Genomic DNA, 25,605 nt, shown 5'->3' with positions numbered 1-25,605 from the left:
CCCTTGCTGCACGGGAGAAGAGACCGGCCCCCACCTGGCTACAGCCTCCTTGCAGGTGGCTGCAGTGATAAGGCCATCCCTGAGCTTCCTTCGCTCCAGGCTAAAGTCCCCAGCTCCCCCAGCTGCTCCTCACAGCACTTGTGCTCCCAGACCCTACACCAGCTCCACTGCCCTCCTCTGCCGCCCAAATCAAGGCAACGATTTCTATTTCATCACAGACCCGGTCTGAATGTGAGTCAGGTTTTTCTACAGCCATTGTGGGTAATCCTACACAACTTCAAAAAAAAGAATTCACAGTTAGCCTCTGCAGCAAGACCTCAGCGGGAGACAGATTCCTGGAACAAGGATAAAATCATGCAGCACCTCCTGCTGCCTTCTAGGAGAAGCCAAATGCCCCAGAGCAAACACCACAAAGGACAACAGCTGTATTAGCAAACAAAATTTATGACACTCTCACATATAAAAAACACTCTCATATACATCCATCTTCATAACACTAGTCAGCATTTTTTCTGGATTTTTTTTTCTCAAAGGACGGTTTGTTTTTCCCAGCTTTACTCCTAGGAGTAGTTTTTAGTCTTTTTGGTTTTGTGCTCTTCTTTAACGGGTTTGCTTTTTCACCAACAAAAGAATCGTTAGAGAAGCTCTTTTCTTTTTTCCTCTTCTTATCAGCTCTGTCCTTGGGAGCACGAGACTGGTCTGGACCTTTCTGTTCTTTCTTCTTGTCCGTCACACGCTGCACTCGTATCTTTCTTCCCATCAGAACAGAGTTGTTGAGTTTCAGAGCAAGATGTACAGCATCTGTGTTCTACAAAAGCAGACAACCCCTTTAAAAGCAGCTTTACTTCCAGCTGAGTGCTTTCCAACAAAGAGTTACCTGTCTTTAAAACTGGTAAGCAGGATTTTACAGCACAGAGCACTCCCACCACTCTATTTAGGGAATTACACGACATCTCCACTCGGGAACACCAGCACCCCCACACAGCCCCCACACTGAGGCACAGACACTGGAAAACAGGCTGTGAAACTGCCTACAATGAGACACCAACGTCTGAGGCAGAGAGAGACAGGGAAAAATAGGGAAAAAAGGCATTGGACTGCAGGAAATTATCTAAGGGAAAATGAGGCTGGGAGACTGGCATGAGGAAGGAAGTCAGATTGAATGAAAAGTGGAGAGCTGGTATGCAAACCAGCTGCAGGAAAGAAGTCCACTCACATTTTGACACACAAGAAATGGGAGAACATTGAAGTTATACCAAACTAACTCATCTGTCCCTCTGTTCAGTCTTTATCCAGTGCGTACAACACCTTAAATATTGTGTTTTGTATCTGCTTCCACAGAACTGGTCTTCCAAGCTGCTTCCACCTTACACAACAACGCTACCATTTCACTTCCTACCTACACACACACAGACCTCAAAGAACTGCTGAAATGAAAATAAAAACGCTCCAAGGGCAGACCCCAATGCAGGTTTTGAAGAGCTCCCTGTGCCCTGGAGCATGTACCTCAAAGGCCCACATGAACCCCAGGGGCTCACACACGTAACCCAGGGGTCACACACACGCACCCCAGGGGCTCACACAGGTAACCCAGGGGCTCACACGTGCCCCTAAGGCTCACACACACATGCCCCAGGGGCTCACACACACGTGCTCCTAAAGGCTCACACACACGTGCCCCAAAGGCTCACACACGTGCCCCAAAGGCTCACACACGTGCCCCAAAGGCTCACACACACACCCCAAAGGCTCACACGTGCCCCAAAGGCTCACACGTAACCCAAAAGCTCACATGCACCCCCAAAAGCTCACACGCACGTGCCCCAGGGGCTCACACACACGCACCCCAAAGGCTCACACACGCGCCCCCAGGGGCTCACAGACAGGCACCCCAAAGGCTCACATACACACCTCAAAGGCTCACACACGTAACCCAAAGGCTCACACACACGTGCCCCAGGGGCTCACACACGTACTCCCAGGGGCTAACAGACAGGCACCCCAAAGGCTCCCACACACACCTCAAAGGCTCACACATGTAACCCAAAGGCTCACACACGTACCCCCAGGGGCTCACAGACAGGCACCCCAAAGGCTCCCACACACGTACCTCAAAGAGGACGTAGCCGAAGCCTTTCCCCAGGCCCGTTGTCCTGTCCCTCACCACTCGCACTCCCACGACGTCTCCGCAGTCCTGGAAGTGCTCCCGCACGGCGTCATCGCGGATGTCTGCGGGCAACACAACGGAACAGAGGCCTCTTCAGGGAGACACACAGCCTTGGAAGCCTGGCCCACACCCAGGTATTTCACATTTACCCACTCAGGGAGACAAACAATACGGAATAAGGAGAGGTACACAAATATCAGTGGTTCAGAAAAACCCCAGCAAGCCGACAATGCAGACTTTATGAAGGGCTATTTGCTCTGACAGTTACTGCTTCTCCAGCTCTGAAGAGTACAATGTAAATCACAAACAACTAAGGCAAACACTGAAATAGATTTTTCAAATTAGTTCATTTATGCTTGGAACACAGCAGAAATTAAGAATTCTGCTATACATTTTTGTAGCTCCTCCTTATGCCAGAATTTCTTTCTAAGAATTAATGCTGATGATAATGAGCTTGAGCTGGCAGTTCTTCAACTCTTCATTGACTGAGCCATGAATTTGAGCTGAATGGGGAAGAAGGGATTTGGAGTTTCCAACCACAGCTGCTATGCAATTATTCTGATAATGGCTGGGTGTATGAGCCTTTTTCCATCTCACGCCTAAGCAGACAAATGTATGTGCCATCACAAAAATACAGGTTATTTTCTTTTTTTGTATGGGTATGCTTCATGGAATCCCCTGACGTAGACATAAACATCTCTCTGCTGAGATTGAACCTGAACTCAACTGTACAGGTTTAACTACAGCAATGGGAATCTTGACATGCTGAGAAAGGTCCAAACTGCTGAAGTAATTTCAGAGCATAGCAAATCACAGAATATATTCTCAGCTGAAACTGCCCCACAAGGATCATCAAGTCTCACTTTTAGCCCTGCCTGGACAGAATCACTCAGCCTGCAGTTCACAGAAAGCACCAAAAGGAGAAGCCATCACTGTCCATCACTTGGAATTGGTTCACCAACAGATATTGGTAACCCTTGAACAGTTTAGAGAGCCATGGCCTATGCAACTTAGTCATATTTATTTAAAAAACATGAAGCAACAACAAGAACTAAAAGCACTTGCAGTGCTGCCTACAATAAAGGAAACAAGGTGCAGAACTGGACAGAAACTTACAACCTCTTCAGGTGTTCCAATTAACAAATAAAAATTACCTCCAGCAAAAGGTATTTATCCACCTAATACCAAGAAATAAAAAGCCTAATGTCAACCATTCCATAAATGCAAATTAACGATGCATAGCAGTCCGTTTCAGGCTTACCATATGAAAGATTTCCCAAGAATACAGATCGTTTACTGTCGTGCTGAAGGAAACAAGAGAGAGAGGACAGTAAGTTATTTGTTACAGAAAACAATGAAAGCCCCACAACCAAACCAGAAAAGGGAATTTCTAGCCAAACACGTTACTTACTGAACTGGTCTTAGATGCAGTGTCAACTCTGATGTGAAATCCACTAGCAATTTCTGTTCCATTCCTTTTGTGGTCAAAAACAAAAGGTTTTAAAAATGAAATAAATATTACTTAATTGACAATGTCACTGCATAGCAGTATTCCAAATGCAAAGTTACTTTTAAGTTTGAACAACATTTTATTTTGATTCAAGCAAAAGAGGGGAGGTTGTTTAAATTTACCTGTAAATCTATGTGAACTAACATCTTTAACAGGGTATGAGGAACAAAACTGAGACTTACTCCTTCAGAGCCTCCTGGGCATCACATTCTTCCTTAAAGACCACGTAAGCATTGACAGACTTTGCATTGGGGTGCACCTTATGCCTGGAACAGGAAAAGGACCCGTTACTGCTGAAATCCTGCTGATGCTGTGCAGTGCATAGGCACTTCTTGCTGAACACATTCATGCCTCTGCTTGTTCTGGCACACTAACAACTTCATTTCCCTTGCAGGTCAAGCTACCCCTGTACAGGCAAGGGAGTCCCACTGTTGTTTAGCTCTTATATGCACCCCACATCTTGTTCAGCTCTTATATGCACCCCACATCTTGTTCAGCTCTTATATGCACCCCACATCTTGTTTAGCTCTTATATGCACCCTGAGCAAGGTTCCTCAGCCCATAAACACATCCAAAGAAATTAAAGACTTTTAGCATCTTCCTCCTTCCTAAAATATAAGAAATGCAACCTCAGGTAACAAATTACAAGTATACATGGCATACAATTCTTTATAACTCGTTGAGAAAATTTAATACACACAAAGGTAATGACAAAAGACAAAGGAACACAAAATACATAAAAAAGACCTAATACAGACAAACTTTTAACTACCAACACTTAAACATTGTTTAGGCCTTGAAAAATACACAACAGTCACCAAGGGAACCTACTTGATTGCTGCTACCTTTTTGGATACAGTATCTTCTGCAGGAATCTTAAAGATAAAAAGACTTGAGTTAGGTGGGCCTAGTGTTAACCTATCACAAAGAGTTTTCCCTAAGACAAAGATGAATTCAAGCAGGGGCCACCCAAAGCAACACAGCCAGTACAGTGAGCAAATGACAGAAGTGGCTGGATCTAGAGATGGTCTAAAAAGCCCACAGAGGTAAAGAGCTTGCCTTGACTTTGTCTGACATGTTTCTTGAGTTCCAAGAGGGTTATTGTCAACTATTTTAGTGAGTACCCTGATTTACAGTAATGTGTCTTTGCTGTATTATTTAAAAACAGGCGAGCAATGCCTCAGCCAAACCAGCAATAACAAAGGCATTGCACCTTCAGAGAACAAAGATCTGATCCTGGATCAGCTGCTGCTACAGGAAAAGTGCATCTGTGGTGCCCCTGGGGTAACATCTCCAAGGCTTCTTTTAATAGCAAAACCCACATGCCCCAAACCACTTCTGAATTAATGAGGGTACAAGCCTTACAAATACTACAGCCTTTCAACATCAACAAATAATTTTGTTATATAACATTAAAGAGAGAAACATACCAGGGACCGGAAGCGAACAGATTGGATTGGTCCATACTTCTTAAAGAGAGATGTCAGTACCTAAACAGATGTATTGCAAACACTCAGTACACTTTTCAACCTGGTAATGAGAATTATTTTTTAGTACTTATAGGTAATACTGTTCTTACACTGTTTTCCTTTTACTTATAGGAGGTCCCTTAACGGGCTACTAACAAAATGCAAGTAATTTGTAACTGTTTCTGTGGGTTTTGTGGCACCTTCTTCTACAGATTGCCAAAATGGAAGTCGTGCCTTTTACTATGGAAGTATAAATTTAGCATGCTTTATGTAACAATCTGAAGCACTGTTTGCAGATAAAATTAGAACCAGAGTAACTTTGTAAATGCAGTTCTCATTTATTCAGTCATTTTTTCATTGACAAGGAACTGACCAATTCTACTCAGGAAAGAGTTGCTGTATCCACTGCTGCAGGAACTCCAGGAAACCAGAGATTGTCTCTAATGGGTTCTAAGAACAAGCACCATTTCCTACGTTTCCAAAAGCAGTTCCAATCACAAGTGTGTGTGACTTCCAGGTGGAAACATCCCCTCAAACTAAGGACTGCTGCAACTCCTTTCATTCCTTTAGCAGACAGAACCCACCCACGTACCTGAACAGTGCAGCTGACAGGCAAGTTTCCAACAAACACCGTTCTTCTCTCTGCTGTTTTATCAGCCACCTGTTTTCTCTTTTGCTGTTTTGCAGTAGCATCCGTGGCTGAATTAACAACACTTTTGGTGACGGCTTGAGAAGCCTTTTTCTTTTGCTTCACTTTGCTCTGAAACAATTTTTGATCCTCCTCTTCATCTGCCTGCTTCAAAGCATTCTCCCTGACCAGAAATGAACAGGCAGGTTACAACTGATGGGAAAAAAACAGGGGATTTGGGGTGAAAGAACGGAAGCCTCCAAGATACTTTAAATTACATTTGAGAGCATTATGTTCAACTCTAAAATTTCAAACATTACTTTGTTTATTCTGCATTAAAAAAATGTATCTGACTATTCAGTAACATGAAAAACTATTTGCTGGCCTCAGGAGACTGCATTCACTATTTACCAGTACTTCACAATTAAACAATTTGACAGCCTTTAAAATTGAAGGGAAAAAATAATCTTTGCATTATGTTGGAACTTAGAAGAGATTTAGTCATTTTCATTATGCAGGAGACTCAGAACAAACCTCTGGAATACTGCCATGCACTAACAAGTCTCGCTCTATCCAAACCTGCCAGAGAGCAGGAACAAGGGGCAGATCTGAAGGAGCCTCTGGAAGGCTGCAGACACAAACACAGCAAACAGGTTCCATGGGCCCAGGGACAGGATGAGGGGTGAGCCTTGTGCTACAGTCAAGTTCCCTTCATTATCCAAAGTGCATCGTAGAGTGAGCAGCTTCCAGCCTGCTCTGAAGCACCTCGCCTCAGGTTTCTAAGAGAACAGAGTGACAGAGAGGTTCTGTGTCACTGCAAAGGCCCAGAGGACACGGACAGCTCTGTGTCTGGCACCTCGCTCCTGCTGGAGCCACCTCTGCTGGATAAAGCCAAGGACAGCCAGAGAGCATCTCCCCGAGCCAGAGAGAACTAGATCCATGTGTCTCCACCTCCAGCCACTGGACCTGATGGCTCTCTAGCAGGGCATCTGCACTTCACACACTTAGCGTTTCAAGAAGCTGCACTACCTTCTTCCTTCAGGGGAAAACCAAAGAAAACCCGCACAATCTTAAAAATAGTCTTAAACACCAAGCTGAAGTTGAGTAGTAGACGAGAAGCTGCACTACCTTCCTCCTTCAGGGGAAAACTACAGAAAATATGCACAACACCAAGCTGAAGATGAGTAGTAGACGAGAACTTCGTTGTTTCATCGAACTCCTATTAAAATTAATGTAGATGCTTTAATTTTACTATAAAATGGTGTCACTCACCTCTGTGACAGTTTTTTCTCTGCCTCTGAACGTTCCTTTTTTCTGGCTTTCTTTGCTTTTACCGGAGGTTCTTCTATGTTGGATAAGCTCTGGTCTTCTGACACTTCCTCCCCTTCTTCTGCACGCTTCCTTTTCTTCTTTCCCTTTAAAGAAAAGGTAAGAGAAACAGACTTGAAGGACAAAATTCCAAGAACGCCCTGAAGTTACTTCGCACACTACAACTTATTCGGAGCGCCGCTGCCCGAAGCCCCCGCAGCTGGGCTCACGCAGCCCCGGCACTCACCGCCGGCACAGCCACCAGCACCGGCGGCGCGGCGGAGCTGAAGAGGCGAGCGAGGGGCGCGGCGGGGGCGGCGGCCGCGCCGAGGCTGCCCGACACCTGCCCCACCACGTACGGCTCCTCCCGCCCCTCGGCCGCCGCTCGCTGCCGCGGCGCAGCGCCGCCCCGGCGGGCCCGCATGGCGGGCACCGAGCGCGGCGGGAACGGGAGCGGGAGCGGGGCCGGGCTGGGCCGCGTCACTTCCGATGCGCGGGGCCGGGAGGGGCTCCCGGAGCGCCCCCGCTCCCGCCTGCCCGCCCCCTGCAGCCGGGACCGGGCCGCGCGTGGGCACAGGGGCACCCGGGAACATCCGGCATCGGGAGCAGATGGACACGGTCTGAGGCTGGCCCAGGGGAGGCTGAGGTTGAACATGAGGAGGAATTTCTTCACAGAAAGGATGATTAGATATCGGAATGGATTGCCAGGGAGGTGGTGGAGTCACCATGCCTGGGTTTAAGGAAAGACTGGAACGTGGTCCTTAGTACCATGTCTGGTTGACGTGGAGGTGTTTGGTTTTAGATTGGACTTGATCTCAGAGGTCTCTTCCAAGCTAAATGATTCAGTCAGGAGAGGCTGTCTCACTGATTTCCCACCACCCTCAGTTCCAAGGGGAGCTGAAGCAAACCTGACAGCACTTTGGCTGTCTCATTACACGTTTGATGCACTTTTTGAGCTGCCACTGTAAGCAGCTCTGTTGGAATCATCATCCATCCGAAGGCTAAACAAGCATCCCAGCTGTTGAAAAGGAGAGAAGTCTTGGGGTCGACACATGCACCATCATCCCTGCCTTGCCTGCTGGATGCCAGAAAAGGTAGTGACCCTCATGGATAGGCTCAGCCCAAGAGAATACACAAATCCTTGAAAAGGGGCAGGTGGCTTTTCCAATCTGCTTTCACACAGAAGAGCAGCACTGTAGTGACACAGGAGGGGCAGAACAGGCTCAACCATCATCCAGTACATTTCAGAGACTCGTGACCACTGAAACTTGGCAAGAGACATACAGGAGGCATACAGCCTCCAGGAACTCTGCCTGAGAGAAAGTTCAATCCCTGTGCCAACAGGAAAACTCCACAGTGTGATGGGAACTACCCAGTCATACGTATGGATGGGTACCAGTGCAGACTGCCAATAAGGGGCGGTGGGAGCACTGCAGAGACTTCAAATAAAGCGTGTTTTCCTTCAGCACATGTCCATCTCAGCTATCCCCAACACAATTGTGGGACACACCAACCTGCATCTGTCCCTCAGCAAGGTGTGGAGAACACAGCAGGGGGTGTCTGCCTTGCTTTGCCTTTGGGATCATGCTCCAAGCAGGTGCTCAGGAGTACGGGCACAGCCCAGCAGGCAGTGCTGGTGGCAAACTGCCTCAGCTGCAAGCGGAGTGCCCGTGCCAGGCAGGGAATGCACCCACGTGTAAAGCTGCGTGCCCTGAAAATCAACTCAGATTTGACCCACTGGAACATGGGATAAAACTGCCTGGCTAACAGTCTGCCAAAGGTATCTTCCTTTGCTACTTACGGGGATACAAGTGGTTCCATGAATCTGGAGAGCATCATTTACAGACAAACTTCACAGGAGAGGTGCAATGTAACACATTCAGACAAATGTTTTGAGTAGCCACTAAACTGCATCAGAAATATTATGAAAATTAAATAATCTTTGTATCACAGAAAATCAAAAATCCTATTTATGCAAAAACTTGACTTGGGAGCAGGGAGCTGACTAATGATCCCTGTTTTAAAATGGTAAACGAATCCCCCCACCAGATCATCAAGTCAGTAACTGTCACATCAAAGCAAATATGCTGGCACTAAAACTGAGAGCTGATCAAGAACTAGTAGTGAGTGAAAAGCTATATTTAAATCTTGCTTGCCCAGATGTAGTTCCCAGTTACATCCATTCCCCTTACGTCTACTAAAACTGAAAAGCAGAACTGAACTACCATGACTCTGATTCCACTAAACAGATGAAAATATCCTCTTAGTAGCTTCACTGAAAATATTAAAATTACCCCTGTAGTCTTGGATCATCATAATTTTTAACACAGTTAATGTTTCCAAAGCTTATTTATCATGGGTTGTTACTGTCAGTCTCATCAGTAATCTGTCACTTTGCAGGTGTATTTTAGTCCCCTGAACTACAGCCAGTAGTTTGTTTCAGCTGGCTCTGCCTTAATGATGGGCCATGCTTTCGCCTTCTGCTGAAAAAGAGGATGGATTTGAATTAATCACTAGGAAGACAATAAGGCAAATGCAGGTGCTCTATCTTACCTTTCTATGTCCATTACAGCGTACCAAAGATCATTTGCTGAACTGATTCTGCAGCTTGATGTAACTTTCATGAACACGCTACAGTTGCTTAAATTAACTGTTAGAAACAAAATCAGGGATTCACAAACTATGGCATTTTATTTCAGAGGCCTTTGCTTACATTTGTACAATATATTACATAACTCTCCATTTTCTGCAGAACCTAATATATATTTTATAGCTTTTTTCTATAAGCTTTTCCTTCAATGTCTGTCAACAAATTTTTACAGTCCTGTACAATTCTGAATACTTTGAAACCATTTTCAATAAAATCAGTTATAACCTTAAGCGCACACTACGAAGACTGAAAATGCTTTTCTTAGAAAAGTCAAATGAAAAGGATTCTGACACTCTAGCATCTACAAACAAAATGCTTCAAATTCTTACATGTTGTATTGCCAGAAAACAAAGAAAAACATGCCAGCCCCTATTTCCCCAGGCAAAAGAAGTACACAGAACTACAATTAAAACAGTAAAACAATCTGTACAATAAAGTACTGTGTATTAACAGTGCCAGGTATTAAATAGCTCGAATGAACACTTCCGCAATATACAAATGTCTTACAAAGGTATAGAATTGACAGGAGAGAGCTTGGGATCCATTCAACATAAAATCAATACAAGTGAAAATATTTTGAAGTTGGTTTTGGAATTTGTACAAGGCATTTAAAAAATTAAACATCTACCACTCGGCTAGCTAGTCATTTTAAAAACAACTACCCTTTTGTGGCAGTGTTGGTATCAGCAACCACAAATTATAACCTCACACCTTGCTCCCTCTTGAAGTCCTCTCCTAGAAGCTCGTAATAAAATAAGCATTACAAATGAAATATTTGTTGCTTTAAGGGGAAAAGAAACATTTACAAGAAAACACAAAAATATACCTGTTATAATCCATTATGAATAAATATACACTTTAAACTGGCTGAATACAATCTTTATACATTAAGATTTAATACAGTTTGTTAGCCATTTTCTTTCTTTTTCATAATGTATTTTATCAAAATTAAAAAAAAATACTGTTTTATAGAAAAATGGCAAAGTACAGTAGTTTCATTCCAATTAACGGGTTCTTAAAACCCAGAGTAACCTACTTAAGCCTAATTCAAACCTGTAAACATTAGTCAGTCTTTTTTTTTGTCTTTTAAAAGGAATCCTCATATTTGGTTATCAGGACTGATGTCAGACATCCTACTAACTGCAGGTTTTGAATAGATGTGCTTGACGTATACAATTAAAGCCACTATAAGGTGACTTAGCAGTTAAAAAACAATTAGCTTGTACAAATGAAAATATTTTCAATATTTGTCATAAATAAATGGAAAAATATCAAATGTTCCAGCTTTAACAAAATACCAGGGAATATAGTAAGCCTTACCACATTGATTTAGATCACCCCAACAACTATATACTTATTGTCCTGTCTCTACAGGCAGTGAACAGCCTCCATTTGCCACAGTGGAAGGCCTTCGAGTCACTGGACTTACAATTCCCAGACAAGTTGGAAACAATTATTGCTTGAGGAAAAGCAGTTTGTTGTACTTTTTCTTCATAAAAGTGCACTTAAGTGCAAAGTTAGCTTGTCAAGAAACAACTTTAAATACAAAATAGTGCTTGTCTGAATTTTGTGCCACTGTGCAGTATAAAAAAAAAAAAAGGAAAAAAAAAAAGAGTGGCCCTCAGCAGCCATTAAGTGCAAAGTGCTTTGGCAAGTCCTGCTGTCACCTGCACTCAACTGACATTCCATTCTGTGATGAACTTGACATAGATGGTTCTGCTAACGTTAACATAACTGCAGCCGTAATGGAACTAGAGGAAGGTGATGAGGAGGAAGATGATGTAGTAGCAGCACCTGTGCAGGAAAAGGAAAACACAGGTTATAGAGATTCATAAATCAAGCAATAAACATGTTTTCCTGCTCAGCAGCAAGCACTGGTACATACTGACTCCAGCAAACAATGCCTTGCAATGGAAGAGACTGGTTTCTTTTCCACTGCCTGGTTTGTGTATCAAGCACTCAATTTATCTGCTATCCCCTAAAGTCATGGAATAAATCCCTTATCCCAAGGGGAAAGCACTAACTAGGCCCACAAGCAACACTACAGTAAATTTATCTGTAACTTGAGGAAAAATTAGAAGTTATTAATACCCTCTACTCACTGCTCAGAAAAGTTTATTTTCTGTACATTTTTTCCTGTATGAAGTGGTTCTTCCTCAAGAACATTCAACAGATTGCACACCTTGGTAACACTCTTCCCTCTCCACAGTCACTGGGTATCCGATCCTCCTAATGGCCATAAAATACCTGCACACAGCATCTCCCAAAACCCAAACAAAACCACACTCCTGAGGACACACATCTCCCAGCAAACTACCCAGTACCTTAACATAACATGCAATTAAGCCCTCTAAAAGCAGAATTTAGTTTCCAGCACTCACTTTCCCGCTCTTTTTTCTTTAAGCGCTTTCTTCTTCGGTCAATGGAAGCCACCTCAGATTTCAAGGACAGGTAATGTTTCCTGATTTCTTGCAATTTTTCTTGGAGAACTGTTATGCGCTCAGCACTAGTCAGATTTTCCAAGTCAGCTGCAAGTGGAACAACCTCTGTTAATTATTGTATTGAAGCATTTCCTAACACTTCTGGATGTCAGTGAAGTGGAAGATACTCCAATCACAGTGATGTGCTTTGGGCTAGCAGACAGCAAAACTAAGAAACAACAGCAGCAGCAGCTGCTCTTTATCACCCCAAATTTGTTCACTTTTTATTATTCTTTGCAAGATACCACCATATGCTTTTTGGGGACTTTTTAAGGAACTGGGAGAGGAAAAAGATGCATTCCCTTCTCCATCAGAAGGAAAAGGATAAAAAAAAATAAGACAAGGGATGAAAACATCAGGGCCAAAAACTAGCTTTGAGCATGCTGCTTTCAGTCCTTGCTGGAGGCTCAGTTTGGCCTGAAACACTGGGAAGGTCAGCCTGGCCTGACTTGTCTTGGTACAAAACAAGCAGGTTACAACAGCAACGTGCACAGCTGTGGGGCGGTTCTGGTGGAGCCCCTGGCATACATGCCATAAGGAAAAACCATACAGGACAACCATGCTGGACATGGCCAGCACAGGAGCTGCCCCTCTGGCTGTCTCCAGATGGGATATTTCCACAGCATGGCACACAGCACTGGGTAGCAAAGGCAGGAGAAACCCCTGGCTCAGTCCAGGGAAGCCACACAGGACACACTCCATTCAAAAGCTTTTAAGAATCATTTGAACTACTGTGAGGTGCAAAATGCACTACACATCAATCTGTAATGAAGGCAGCACTAAAGGACCCAAAGTCACAACTATGTTAGACTGTGGGAAAATGAGGAAAGCTCAAGTGTCTGATTCAGCTACAGCAGGAAATGTGTCAAAGAGCACTCCATAGACCAACTTCTGCCAAGCAACTTCAGCATGTGGAGTGTAGCCAAGGAAAAAAGAAAGGAAGGAGCAAAAGCCCCTCAGATGTGCTGCACCAGGAAAGTGCTCAATGAATCTCAACAGGGCAGTAAGTGACAACAAAGACCTTTTACATTACATACTCATGAAGAGCACTAGAATGCAACTTGATTGTGAAGAACAAATTGGGAAAAATACGTTTAGAAGGAGACTAATGCTGACATTCAGGGCCGACAAGGAAATTTAAAAAAAAACCCCAAAACAGCAAAGTCAGATTCAATTGGTAAGCTGCACTAATATAAGGGAATTGATAAGCCACTGATCTGTTTTTCAGACAGGCAGATAGATAGGGTCATATAGGATTATGCAGGATCCCTTCCACACTGCTCACCCCTAGCTGGACCAGTAGCTTGACTGAAACAGAGTGGAAGTTCTTAATCCTGGAAATAGCAAACATGTGCTGGTTCAATAATGCAAAATGGATGGGGAAAAATTACTAATTAATCACCCAAGTGTCTGAACTAGAACTAGGTATGTTTTCAAGAAAATACTTACACATCTGAAAGCTCCACTTGTAAACTTTGGGCAAACGATTATTCTGTTCTTTGAGATCAGACTCCTTCTCTCCATTTTTACCACATTTTCCTGGAGACTGTGTTCTTGTGAGTGATTTGGTTTGGTGAGATTTCATACCAGTAGAAACTGATTTTGCTGACTGGGACTTGGACACACTTTCACCAGCAGATAATTCATCACTGTCGCTGCTGTTTGCTGAAGAAACAAAAAGATACTGTTACAAAACAAAGCCCAAACTAAAGCTTGCCAGAAGCAATCTCTGTGCTGATTTTCATACAATGGGAATTTATTTGACCCAAATCCTTTACTTTAAAACAACAGAATCCATCCTGGTGTGGCAGCTTGGCTTGATGCTCTTTGCATCACTGAAGCACAACCAGGTATATAATGGGGACAAAATGAACCACATCTGCCTGCTCATGGGGCTGTACATTTTCTAGGAGTTCACAAGACTGATTTTTATGGCCCATCTCCTGTTTACCTCTTTCTGACATCAACTTCTAATGCAGTATTCAGTATATAAACTTCTATCCCATTTTAGAGCTAACAGTTACAAACAGAATTTGACTGTATTTTTAGGACACATATAGCAGAAATCAGAGCAAACACAGCTTTTTCTTAGCCTTATGTAACCTTTATGTTCATTTTCCTCTACTAAAATCACTATCAATAATATGAACATCTGTGATGTACTCTACAAATTTCTCAGACATGATGATACAATTTTTTCATTTTGAAAAAATATCTTTTGCTGACCCAAAATAGAAGAACTTTACCTCATGCTGAAAAAACTTTAAAGCAACAGGCCAAACTGAACACGGGTTTTTAATCAAATCACTCAAAGGGGAGTAACAAAATAATCTATCTAAAAGACAAGGTTTATGAGTAATGATTGAAAGGCTGAAGTTTTTTTGCATTACTAAAATAAAACTAAGGTGAAAGCAGGCACAAGCAACTGTAATTTAACACAAGTCTAGCAAAGCAGTGGAATAAAATGCCTAGGAAAGCTGCAGAACCTCCATTGTTAAGAGTTGTTTATAAAAACACATTGAATTTATATTTATTAAGAAAAATGTATGCCTCAGTTGTACCTGCCCCAGCTGACGACAAAATAAGCCCTGAACCTTTTGGCCTTTATGATCTGGTGATATACACAGGAGCAGCTGAATACCCAAGACATGTAGTGTGAAAGAGCTTGGCCAGCTGCTTGTTGGTGTTGGTTTAATGTGGCATTTACATTCTCTGAACAGAGAGATAATTCTCTCAGGTTTTTTCCTAGAGAAGCACAGAGAGGAGAAAACAATTCTTATCTCTACTACTGCTCCTGTTGTTTTGCACATGTGGAATGTGTTAGGGAGATTGTTTACCTGAAGTGATTTGTCAATTGGACTCTGCTGAGGATTGCTTTGTTTCCTTGGCCAATCACTCAAAGCTGTGTCCTGCCTGTCTCGAGACAGTCACGAGTTTTCTTTAGTATTCTTTGTAGTACAGTATCTCTTTAATATAGTATAGTATTAATGTAATATAATATAGTTTTAATAAAGCAGTTGTTCAGCTTTCTGAATCAGTGGAGTCAGATGCCAATCACTCCCTGCATCGAGGGCACCCTGAATTCAATAGTTAAATGCAAAGGCAAAAGCTGAAGCTGCCACACAAGCAGGTTAACAGATGCTCTGGAATTTTGCCAAAAGCTTTTTTTTTCCTTCAGCTGAATCACATTTTGTCTATTCATTTTCCTTATTACATCCAGTAGTGCCTGAAGTCTTAACAAAAAGAGCACACACTAATGACTACATGGTAGTAGCTTTGAAGTATCACATACTGATGAAGACAGAGGTTGAGAAAAAGGGGAAAATTCACCAAATCCAAGGGAATAAAGGCAAGGCTTAAAATGGTGTATTGGTTCTGCAAATTCAGTTTGTTTGGTTACTTTAATTTCCGGGGTGAGGGTAGGAATAAGGATTATGAAAGGAGGAGACCAGTAAAATGGAATTAAAAAGGATGAGAAAATATGAAGAGGAGATCAATGAACATGAAAGACAGGTAGGGTGGAAGCAAATACCAGACTAGCAAGACTTTTAGCAAAAGCTGTTAATGGAAAGAGGGAAGGGAAACTGGGGGAGAGAGAGGACAAAAAGGCATGGCATATGCTTTTTATCCTTTCTTTAACTCAATTTTTTACAGTTATCCTTCCAGGCTTCAATCTCTAGCTGTTTCCTGGTATTTTTTTATTAACAGTGAAATGAAGCAGTAATTGATCTTGTTGTCTCCCAAACACCTGTGCATACAACCCCTAATACACCTCTGCTTTTATTAAGCTGCCCTTACCCAGTACTGTAGTTTCTATTCCAATTAGCTTCTACAACAACAAAAAACTGCAAAAGCTGCATTTTTTACTGTAGATGTAACAGACAGCACAGGAAGAAAACAATAATCTCTATTCTTCTGGAATTATTCTCTCATTTGCTACAGGGTAGAGAAATTAACCTCCAAAATCTCATCTTGCAGGAAATACAGAGTATAATTTCCTTCAGGTCCCAGTCTCCCCTCTAAAGCAGGCAGCTGTCATGATACAGAGATACCTGTCCCAATTCTACCATGTGTAAAATACTCACTCTTCTTTTTTTTCCTGAATTATAAAATATTAAGGAGCTCTTAGAAATAGCCCAGAAATAATACAAGTCATTTAAAACCACTCTGGTGTTTAGGTAGAGCAGTTTCTTCATTTAAACAGTGTTAAGAATTCCCTAATGAGAACATTTTGTCCTAATGCATTCTTTATTAACTGACTTCATCTCCTACAATCAGCTGAACAAATGACACGCTACTTTAACACCTTTTATTTCACACTAAGCTGTACTTACTAGTTTTACTCTTCTTTTTGCTGCTCACAGGTGTTTTGTGGCTTCTTTTCTGCTTTTTTGAGGAGCTGCCTCCTCCCTGAGCATCTTTAAGTCTTTTTTGGCCTGTACAGACTATAATTGGGAAAAGAAAAAAAAAGAAACATAATTAAATAAATGCTTGCACTCCTCCCACAGAACACTTCAAAGCTTAAGTTTGTAGACAACAATGCAACTGTTCCTGCCTATGCTTAATGCAGCTCAGTCTTATACTGACAAGAGGAGGTGAAAGACAATGGAAGGCAGACGAAGTTTCTTTGCAGAGAGTGCACATGTATGATGATTCCAAATTACTTTCCCCTATGCATCACCAGAATTTCTTTTGAACCAAATGGGTTTACTAATTTTTAATACTGTAAATTAAATAAGAATACATTTATTAAAAAAGTTATCAAGACCTACTGGGGCAAAAAAATGTTTTTAAAAGTTTGCTGTACTTCAAAGATGTGAGAAAAAAAACCAAAGCCATAATCTGTGATCAGTAATTACACTGACTGAAGGTGTTAAATAAGATCTTAGATCATGTTAAAAAAAAAAAAAAACCAACAAGAAAAGAAAGGCAAACAAGGGAAAAATTCTACTGGTATTTGGGACTACAACAGGAAAAAGTTAAAAAGGAACATGGAAGGATTATAGTACGTCTAGTAAAAGAGAGTGTTTTAGAACTTCTTCAAACATTGTTTCACAACCATGTGACTTACAGATTAAAAATGACCCCTTGAATAAAACAATTTAAATTAAGGAACCTAATTTTCTGAAACAGGCAACATGCTGACAAAATCAGAGAGGAACGTTAGGTCGAATGCATTTAAAAATACTCTTTTACAATCTTGTAAACTTCTTTCAAGTGGCAATATAAAAAACCCCAAGCAACTTCAGTTCTAAACCTACACAGCTTTAATTAGCAAAGCAACGCAGGTTTATTTATCGAGGTACACACTGACCTCTTCCAAACTCTCCCCTTTAAGGAAACACATTTTGTTGTATACTTTCAGAAGATCATTTCCAACAGAACACTGAAGGTAACACAAATTTAAGGGCATTTGGAAAAAAAATAGCTAATTGCTAGCCAAAATCCACTGAGCTAAAAAAACCCACTTCTGTCTCAGGTTTGTACACAAAATGTATTTTCTTCCTGTGTTCATAATTTTTAGCCACTGTGACACAGTGAAAGTAGCTGCACTTTTGATGAACTGCAAAACAGCCAGTCACTTTCAGAAAAAAGCTTTTGGATCTTGCCTTGCCAGCAGTTAAAAAGCAGGCAGCAGTACAGCGACATCATGTGCACAAGTTTTTATTATCCTCCACTCTCTAGTGGTTTCAGGAAAGGAACTTCAATCCAAAAAATCACAGATGAAAGTGAAATATAGCTGAAAAGGTCAATGCTTTTACCAGCTTGACTTGAATCTTATGAAGTTAATGTTCTAGAAAAATACAAATTAGAAATGACTGCCTAAGCACCCTAGCAGCAAGAGGGCTTTCTCCCCCAAAACAAACAACTTACAGAGAATCAAATCTTATGCAAGAAAAGCATCTCATGCTTCTAAGGACAGTGCTGAAACTGCTTCCATCTTGCTACAGTAAGTGTTCCTTACACAAAGTATTACAGTTTGCTTTGGGCTTTTTTGCCACATCCAGTATAAACTTCATTCTTTTATCCTTTGCCCCTTGGTGAAACCATCACAATTTCAAACAAAAAGCCAATAAACTTGCTGGCAGATTACATTTTACTCACGAGATGATTATGCCATTTCCACACATCTGAAATGGACAGCAGGCTACTACTTCCTGCAACAACTAACTTCCCTGCACCATAATCAAAACTGAATGAAAACACATCAGCAATGTTAGAAATAAGAGCTGGTTAGGTTGGAGACAGCTCTGTTTGCCCTTTCCTTTACCTTTTTCAGCATGCTCTGGCTCTGGTTGATTACTACTACTGGAGCTGACGCTGGCATCAAAACCTGTTGGAGAAATATTTCCCTCAGACTGGAGGTCTTGCAGCTCCCCTGCCACACTGTCCACCTCTATTGTGCTATCTGTTTCACTTTTGATGCTTCGTATCTCTTCTTGATTCGGTGGCAGCGTCTCAGAGACAGTGACACTGGACTGATGTCTACTGGACTCTGTCACAGTTACAGAGGAAGGTGACTCAGGAGTTGTAGGAGGCGTATTTAGCACGGAATTGCTGCCGCTGCTTGGAAATTCAACCTTCTTCTCACCCACTTCAGTCGGTTTTTCCTCAACAGGTTTAACATCCACACTTGCTGGCAAAGACTTTTCAAGTTCACAGTTAGGCAAAGAAATGCCTTCTTCTGCAAGAGTCTGAAGCTGCTCCTCTCTCACAGCATCCTCGGGAGCAGCGTGTGGAGGAGAAGCGGCAGCCTCAGTGTCAGAGTCTGAGAACAGCTCCTTCAGCGTCTTCTTTGGCCACTGCCCTTGGATACTTGACCACACATCTTTTCGATCCTTTGCTCTGGTGTTCTGAAGTCTTTCATCAGAGTTGTTTAGAAGCTTTATTCTTTTCTCTCCCACTTCAGAAAATCCGGAGTAGAAAGTACTTGTCCGTAACGATTTCCTTTTCTCCTCTAGTCCATTGTACTTTTTCGTTGGAGTGATTTTCAGTTTAGATTTGTCTTCCTCATCTTCGTCTGAGGAGCTGTTACTGCTGTTTTCTAAACTAAGGGAGTCTTTGTTTTTGGACTTCTCATCCTTTCTGTTAGGTGACACGGTCTTTAAGGATTCCTCTGCAACACAGTGTCTTCGCTTACCACGCTTCACTTGTGGTTTTGCTGTTTTATCCACCATCTCCTTCTTTCCATCCTTTCTCTTCTTTGTGGCTTCATCTTCTCCATCGGAGTCACTAACTTCAGATAACTCTTCCATCTCTTTCCGCAATCTTTCAGGAGACTTGGACACAGACTTGGGCAGCACTGCATCTGTAAGAGCTTTAGTTTCCTCTGGGAGGGATGAACCGCTCTGTTCTTTCAGACGGAGTTCATTTTTATCTTGGCTCACGGCCTCGGGCTGAGAGTCCTCCTTGCCATCGGCATGAACATTCGGGGCACTTTGGTCATCTTCTTGCTCACTGTCATCAGAACTTTCAGAAGCTAATTAAAAATAAATCCAAACAAAACAAAAACAAAACAAGAAAAGTTTGTCTTGATTCTGATTACAAAGAATTACTGAGAAACACAAAAGAAAAAAAACAACTAAAGAAAACTGTACAGATATGAAGACATGCTACAGAGATCTAGCAGTCTCTCTCTTAAATGGTACTTCCTGAAGAGTTCAAAAACTCATGGTATAATGGCTAGATTAGAAACTAGGAAGATTCTCTGTTATACATCTCCAAGAATTTCTGAACAGGTAGAGAAAGTATAGAGTGCATTAATCCATAAAATATGAACTTCTGCACCCAAACCAGTAACTGAAGATGCCCTTACATATTTCTTATGGGTGACAAATACTACCTTTATCTGCCTTTTTTCCAAAGCTCACAACACAGACATCATTTTCCCTGGAAAACCCAGAGTCTAAAGGACAGAACAACACCACACACACTGGATACTGTCTAACAAACCAACCAAACAATCTGATCATCAGCCTGGAAAAATGGAAATGAAAGCAATAAAGAAAGGCACTTAGGGAAACAAACAGACAAGAAGAATGTAGGACAACTGCAAGAAAATTCAGGGTCAGCAACAAAGAAACTGAGAGAAGAACAAAGATATATAATCCCAAAGGTATCAACAGCAATCTCATCCAGCGCAAAAAGATACAGATTCAAGGAGAAACTCAGGAATTGGCTCAAATATATATATATATAACTCCTTGATTTGTAAAGTTAATTACAGATTAATAATCACACTAATAGTATCATCACTAATTGGTTTTTGTTTCTCATTTCCTAAGGAAAAGAAGCATTATAGATTATGTTGATTGTTATTCTACCAACAGTTTTGGAACTCAGTGGCCAGTGTCAGCCAAGTTCAAATAAGTTGGAATGATAATTACATACACACAGCTTCCACAAAAGTTTGTGGTTACTCAAACTACCTATACCATACATGATTTCCTTCTCTGGAAGCATGCTCTAAACTAAGAATGAAGAGATGCAAGTAGGTATTAAAATGCTGCTGTAAATGAGTGGGCAGGGGAACACAGTGCTAGCAACAGACACGCAGATATGAATAATGGGTACTATAGCTTAGGTAAATCAAAATTAAACATTTAAAAGTTAGATAGGAAGCAAAAAGCTCTATATCAAACAAACAAAAAAAAGGATGGCAACACAAAATGTAATGACCATTAACACACTGAATTCACAGAAACTTCCAACACTGCTTTTGTCCACAGGTTATTTCTGAAGATGATGGTATAATTAGCCACACAGACTCAAGCATTTAGTTGCATCAGTTATTCTATGTTGTCATTTACTCCTGTTTAAAGGCCATTTGCAGAATTAGAAAAAGCTTTAAAGTACAGTACCTTGTAGCCCATTAATGATAGAAGTAATTTCTATTGATTTAACTGGAGCTTGTTCAGTATTTTTGGCTTCAGTGCTGTCAAGTTTGGACCCAGTCTCTGGTGATGCGCTGGTATGAAAGGGGGGTTTTGACAAACGTCGCAATTTGCAAGGTTTAGGAGAATACTTCTCTTCCTTCTCTCTGTCAGTTTTATTCTAGGTGAAAAAAAGATATAAAAACTCTTCTGATTGGAGCACACATCTTATAATGGATTACAATTAAAGCATGCTTACAGTTATCTTAAACATTCAATCTGTAGAGGAAAGCTCTCCTCTTTGTTTCAAGGACTACAAACACCTTCCTACACTTCATGCCAAGACCTTTCTACTGAAGACAGGGACTTTGTCAACAATAAAACAAATGGGAAAACAAACACAACTAGTGCTTGAGGAGAAGTGGCACTGCAGCATGCCAGGCTCAGCAGTGGCAGAAGGAAAAGCTTCCTTGCAGCCCACTGTCCAAGAAATATGTCATCATCTAAGCTTAACTATCAGTTGTGGAAGAATTAATTTTGAAAAAAATCTTGGCAATAAAATTATAGAGTCCCATGCACATGGACTAGTCCATAGATTGGCACTGCAGAATCAGAGAGATCTCAAATTTCACCCCCCTCAAACTGGCTCCCAACACTGACGATAATCTGTATCCTCCTCATTTGATTTCTGTACATTTAATTAAAAATTCAGGAAAGAAGGAAAGGAAGCTTCCCCTCCTCACCTCAAGGAGAAAAGCCAAATTCATGATGAAAGGACATCCATGTTTAAAAGGCTATCAAGTTGCTTTGCCTGATAAGCATTTGTAGGCCAATCAAAAGGTCAGGAAGGGAGGCAAGGATTACTTAACTATGTATCAAACTAACACAGGGAGCAACAAGAGAGAAAAGGGAGAAAAACTACCTTTATTTTCTTTCGATGCTTAATTTTTGGTACATTTTTGTCAGCTGGTCTCACTATCTTGTCTGCCTTTATCCACTCATCATACCTAAAGAGAAAAAGAGATCATACACATTTATCATTTTAAGCAGATAATCACATCACAGTAGAAATTTAACTGAGGAAAAACAGAATTAGCAGCTATATAAAAACAGAATTGGAATTTGAATCAAGTTATTTGTGGCATTCTCAAGTCTGTGAAGTTTCAGCTAAGGTTCAGAGCATTAATGTCTTTTTACACTGAGGGGTAAATGCAAAACCTATTTTCCAGTCTGCACAGAACAGCAGAAATCCATGTATGCAGGTAAAAAAACTAGATGAATGAGAAATCTGTACTGACCTCTAAAAGGTATATTCCTATTTACACACTGTAAAACCTTAACAATGAAATAAACAACAATAAAATAAAATAACAAAATTAATCCTTTCAACTACATAAAATGTGACCAGTTAATAAAAATAAACTCTTTCGATCCTGAGTGACTGCAAAAAGTTATCTGGAGTGAGTAATACTTTGGAGTCACCAGCTTTGAGTCACTGACTTCACAGGGACATTTTTCAGTTCCCTTTCTGTTAAAGGTTTCCACTTAGCATCAGAGTGATGCAAGACAAAAATATACTAAATAGCATCAATATATTAACAACAGGCATCTTGTTATTCAAGACTGTTAAGTACAAATCCAAGACCAAAGAAGTACATTCTTAGTAAGAATAGACTGTAACTATGGTACTGGGCTTGCCAGATTGTGTATTTCTGAAAAAGTCAGGAGTCATTTAAATAGTTTTTTCCCCCTGATAACAGTAAGCTGCTTTACTACTTAAACTGTAAAATCAAGAACCATATGCATAACAAACAGTTCAATTAAAAATTAGTTGGTATTAACTTTGACCTGAATGTACATATAAACAAATTTTGATCCTCCTAGGTAAACGTAAAAATAGAGGGGAAAAAATCAACTTTAAAAACCCAAAAACTCGTACAAGATGGAGTTGAGCACAATCACCATGCTGGCTTTCCAGCTGGGCTTACTTGATCATAATTTTGATATATGACTACTGACACAGTCCTAATTCAGCTTCTTTGCAACAATTCTTGTCAATTATATTCACAGTATTGACATAAATTAAAGATATTTAGGGAGAAACATGCAAGTTTCCAACATGCTTTCCTACATATTATAAGTTATGATCTATACAAGAGATTTCAGAAGCTAAATACTGTATTCTACTAACTTAAATGTGACATAATAATGGGTGAAAAATGAAATAGCAGCAGTCTGAAACACAGCTTTCAAAACAAATTTTTTCTGCTTTTTCAGCTCCAGGTGACAATAAAAACCACAAAATCTCACAGCAGACCATGCAGACTGTGATACACCACGACTGTCTACACTGCTGCAGACACCACTGCCATTGTACTGTTACACTGTCATTAGCAGGTGAAATGTCAGTAAACAGGTTCAAAACTGAAATACAATTCTGCAGAGTACTTGCTCATATGGAAAATCCCATGTTCTGTGAGACTGGGAAATCTTATTTGAAGCAATCTTTCTTCAAGACAAAGACATGTTTTGCCCAAGGAATACCATGAAGTGCCTGCCAAATGGACTTTGTGACCCAGAGAAATGCAGGAGTATTTTATTAGATCTAAATACATGCAGGAAAACAGCACTAGGACCTGACAAACACATGGTGAAAAGTGAGGATTCTGACAGTGTCCTTTCTGCCTCAGCCACATTGCTAGAATACCAAATTGGTATTCACTCATTCTTATGCATCTCCAATAAGAAATTAATCTTCCTCCTATGCAAAGTCTGTGCACAGCCCACACTGTCTGAGATTCACAGCAACTGCAGTGCCTGCTGGGGCAAGAGCTGACAGACATGGGGGCACACTGAACCAAAGGAGAGAAGTGCAGCATCTGAAGAGAACACCTCTGCATGCCACAGAGTCCTAAACATCACGGACTAGAAACAGTGGTCATGCAAGCCCTCATCTCAAGCAGCACAAATTGAAACACCAATGTGTGACAGTCACAGTTGCTGGCCAGAGCCCATCCTGCTTTACTCCTGACTGCACCCAAACCAGCAGGCAGACCCTGCAAGGAGGCCACAGAAATCTTCCATCTTCTCCAGGGACTCAGCTGCCCCACACTTCACACTTTTGCATCACACAGCTCCTTTCACTACTCACATATCAGATACATATGGTTTGTCTAAACCTAAACTGGACCCCAGGCTCAAAGAGATCCTGCAAAAAAGATACATTCCAAGCCACAGCTGACAACCTGACCCTAAATTACATTCTCCTCCCCTGCAAGGAGGAGAAGCACCCTGAAAGCTGCATCTAAAATGGGGTGTGTGACTCAGACTTGAGCCTCTTTTCAGAACTGCACCTGCTAACATATGAACACTTACTTCATCACTAATCTTACTTTGGACAGTCTGTTCACAAAACAAAATTAACCCAAAAATATTAGCAAAGAAGTTCTTCAGCTCTCATTACAAGAAGCATGTACTTTCAGAGAACCTGGGTTGTTTTACTGCAGTGCTGTCTTTCACATGTACTTGCCTCACCACCCTGAAGTGAGCAGATGAGAGTGGGGAGGAAGGAGAAAATATGGGGAGCTGCTCCTAAAAGAGGTGACACAGATGTCTTTGAAAATCAAGACGGGGGATTTATTAAGGAATTATTGTTTACTTATTTTTTTAAACCAGGCTTCATATGAAATCCTGGAATGCTTTCATAAAGAAAATCCCCTTGCCTTACCAAAATGAAGACAAGGAAGAGCACCTTGCATCAGAGTATGTACTGATATGTTACATTCACAGGCACTACTTGCAAGATAAAATGCACCACAACACACACTCAGAGGCTGCACAGTTGATCTTCCACACCAGTACTAGAGGAGAAACAAGGAAGAAAGCACACGTGTCCAGACTAGAATTATAGTAGCAAAGGTAGCCCTTTTCTCAGAAGGACAAGTGACCTCAACAAGACAGCAAGTCTTGGCAAATTCACTGAAAATGTCCGGCATACTATCTGTAGCTGCTAAAAGGGGAGAACTATTTTTTTTTTGTGATCAAAGAAAGGAGAAAAACTAGTCTGATACTCAAATACTGAGATATTAGATGGTGATTCTAGCTTGCCTAATTTCTTTTTCGTTATTTTTTTTAATAATCCCTTCCTTGCCCCTCATTACTCTCCAAGACCAGAAATTTTGCTGCACATTTAATTTCAGTGGTTGACAGCAAAGTAGAAAATTTGTATATGAAATAATCTTTCAACAAACTTAGACAGAAATCAGTATTTTCACATGCAGATTTCTGAAGGAAAGAAGTGTTGAAAATAATAAGTCTTAGCTTTAAACATTTGAAACATTCAAGAATAACATGTCTTGTGATATTGTACCATAATGACACACAGTTTCATCAATCTAAATGCTTTTTAAATATGCACCCTCTAATTACTGGGAATACACTGCAGAAGAAAGTCACCTCAAACACACAATGAACTGTTCTTTGCACTGGGAGCTGAAGATTAAAATTACAACAGAAGGAAC

At 41.2% G+C, this 25,605-nt stretch overlaps 2 protein-coding genes across 5 annotated transcripts in view; both read right to left on the bottom strand.

Annotated features, from left to right (window-relative positions):
- Window positions 1-424: 424 nt before the first annotated feature.
- On the bottom strand, window positions 425-7,506 carry RBM34 (RNA binding motif protein 34). The gene is made up of 10 exons (XM_063151617.1): window positions 7,330-7,506; window positions 7,047-7,189; window positions 5,739-5,958; window positions 5,108-5,167; window positions 4,509-4,552; window positions 3,860-3,943; window positions 3,579-3,642; window positions 3,429-3,471; window positions 2,111-2,229; window positions 425-808 (listed from the first exon to the last, which is right to left on the bottom strand). Exons 1-10 carry the CDS (start codon window positions 7,504-7,506, stop codon window positions 497-499), a joined length of 1,266 nt encoding a protein of 421 aa, XP_063007687.1. The 3' UTR covers window positions 425-496.
- Window positions 7,507-9,754: 2,248 nt separating this feature from the next.
- Window positions 9,755-25,605, bottom strand: part of ARID4B (AT-rich interaction domain 4B) — an 88,025-nt gene continuing 72,174 nt past the window's right edge. For all 4 annotated transcript variants that reach the window (XM_063151613.1, XM_063151616.1, XM_063151615.1 and 1 more), the window contains 7 exons: window positions 22,008-22,092; window positions 21,074-21,266; window positions 18,484-19,692; window positions 16,547-16,657; window positions 13,662-13,877; window positions 12,114-12,260; window positions 9,755-11,526 (listed from right to left, as the gene is read on the bottom strand). In XM_063151613.1, the coding sequence (XP_063007683.1) occupies window positions 11,396-11,526; window positions 12,114-12,260; window positions 13,662-13,877; window positions 16,547-16,657; window positions 18,484-19,692; window positions 21,074-21,266; window positions 22,008-22,092 (2,092 nt within the window). In that variant the 3' untranslated portion in view covers window positions 9,755-11,395. The remainder of the gene's footprint in view (window positions 11,527-12,113; window positions 12,261-13,661; window positions 13,878-16,546; window positions 16,658-18,483; window positions 19,693-21,073; window positions 21,267-22,007; window positions 22,093-25,605) is intronic.

Source organism: Melospiza melodia, chromosome 3 (assembly GCF_035770615.1).
Source record: "Melospiza melodia melodia isolate bMelMel2 chromosome 3, bMelMel2.pri, whole genome shotgun sequence".
Classification (NCBI taxonomy): domain Eukaryota; kingdom Metazoa; phylum Chordata; class Aves; order Passeriformes; family Passerellidae; genus Melospiza; species Melospiza melodia.
Note: the sequence above shows the minus strand (reverse complement) of the source record. Positions and strands in the feature narration are given on the sequence as shown.

What these genes read in the sequence shown, in the direction of transcription:
- RBM34 (XM_063151617.1), bottom strand. Translation starts at nt 7,506, where the DNA reads ATGCGGGCCCGCCGGGGCGGCGCTGCGCCGCGGCAGCGAGCGGCGGCC. An exon ending in CTTGGGAAATCTTTCATATG is followed by an intron (nt 2,230 to 3,428) that starts GTAAGCCTGAAA and finishes TGTTGCCCGCAG; the next exon opens with ACATCCGCGATGACGCCGTG. An exon ending in TCGGCTACGTCCTCTTTGAG is followed by an intron (nt 809 to 2,110) that starts GTACGTGTGTGG and finishes CTGCTTTTGTAG; the next exon opens with AACACAGATGCTGTACATCT.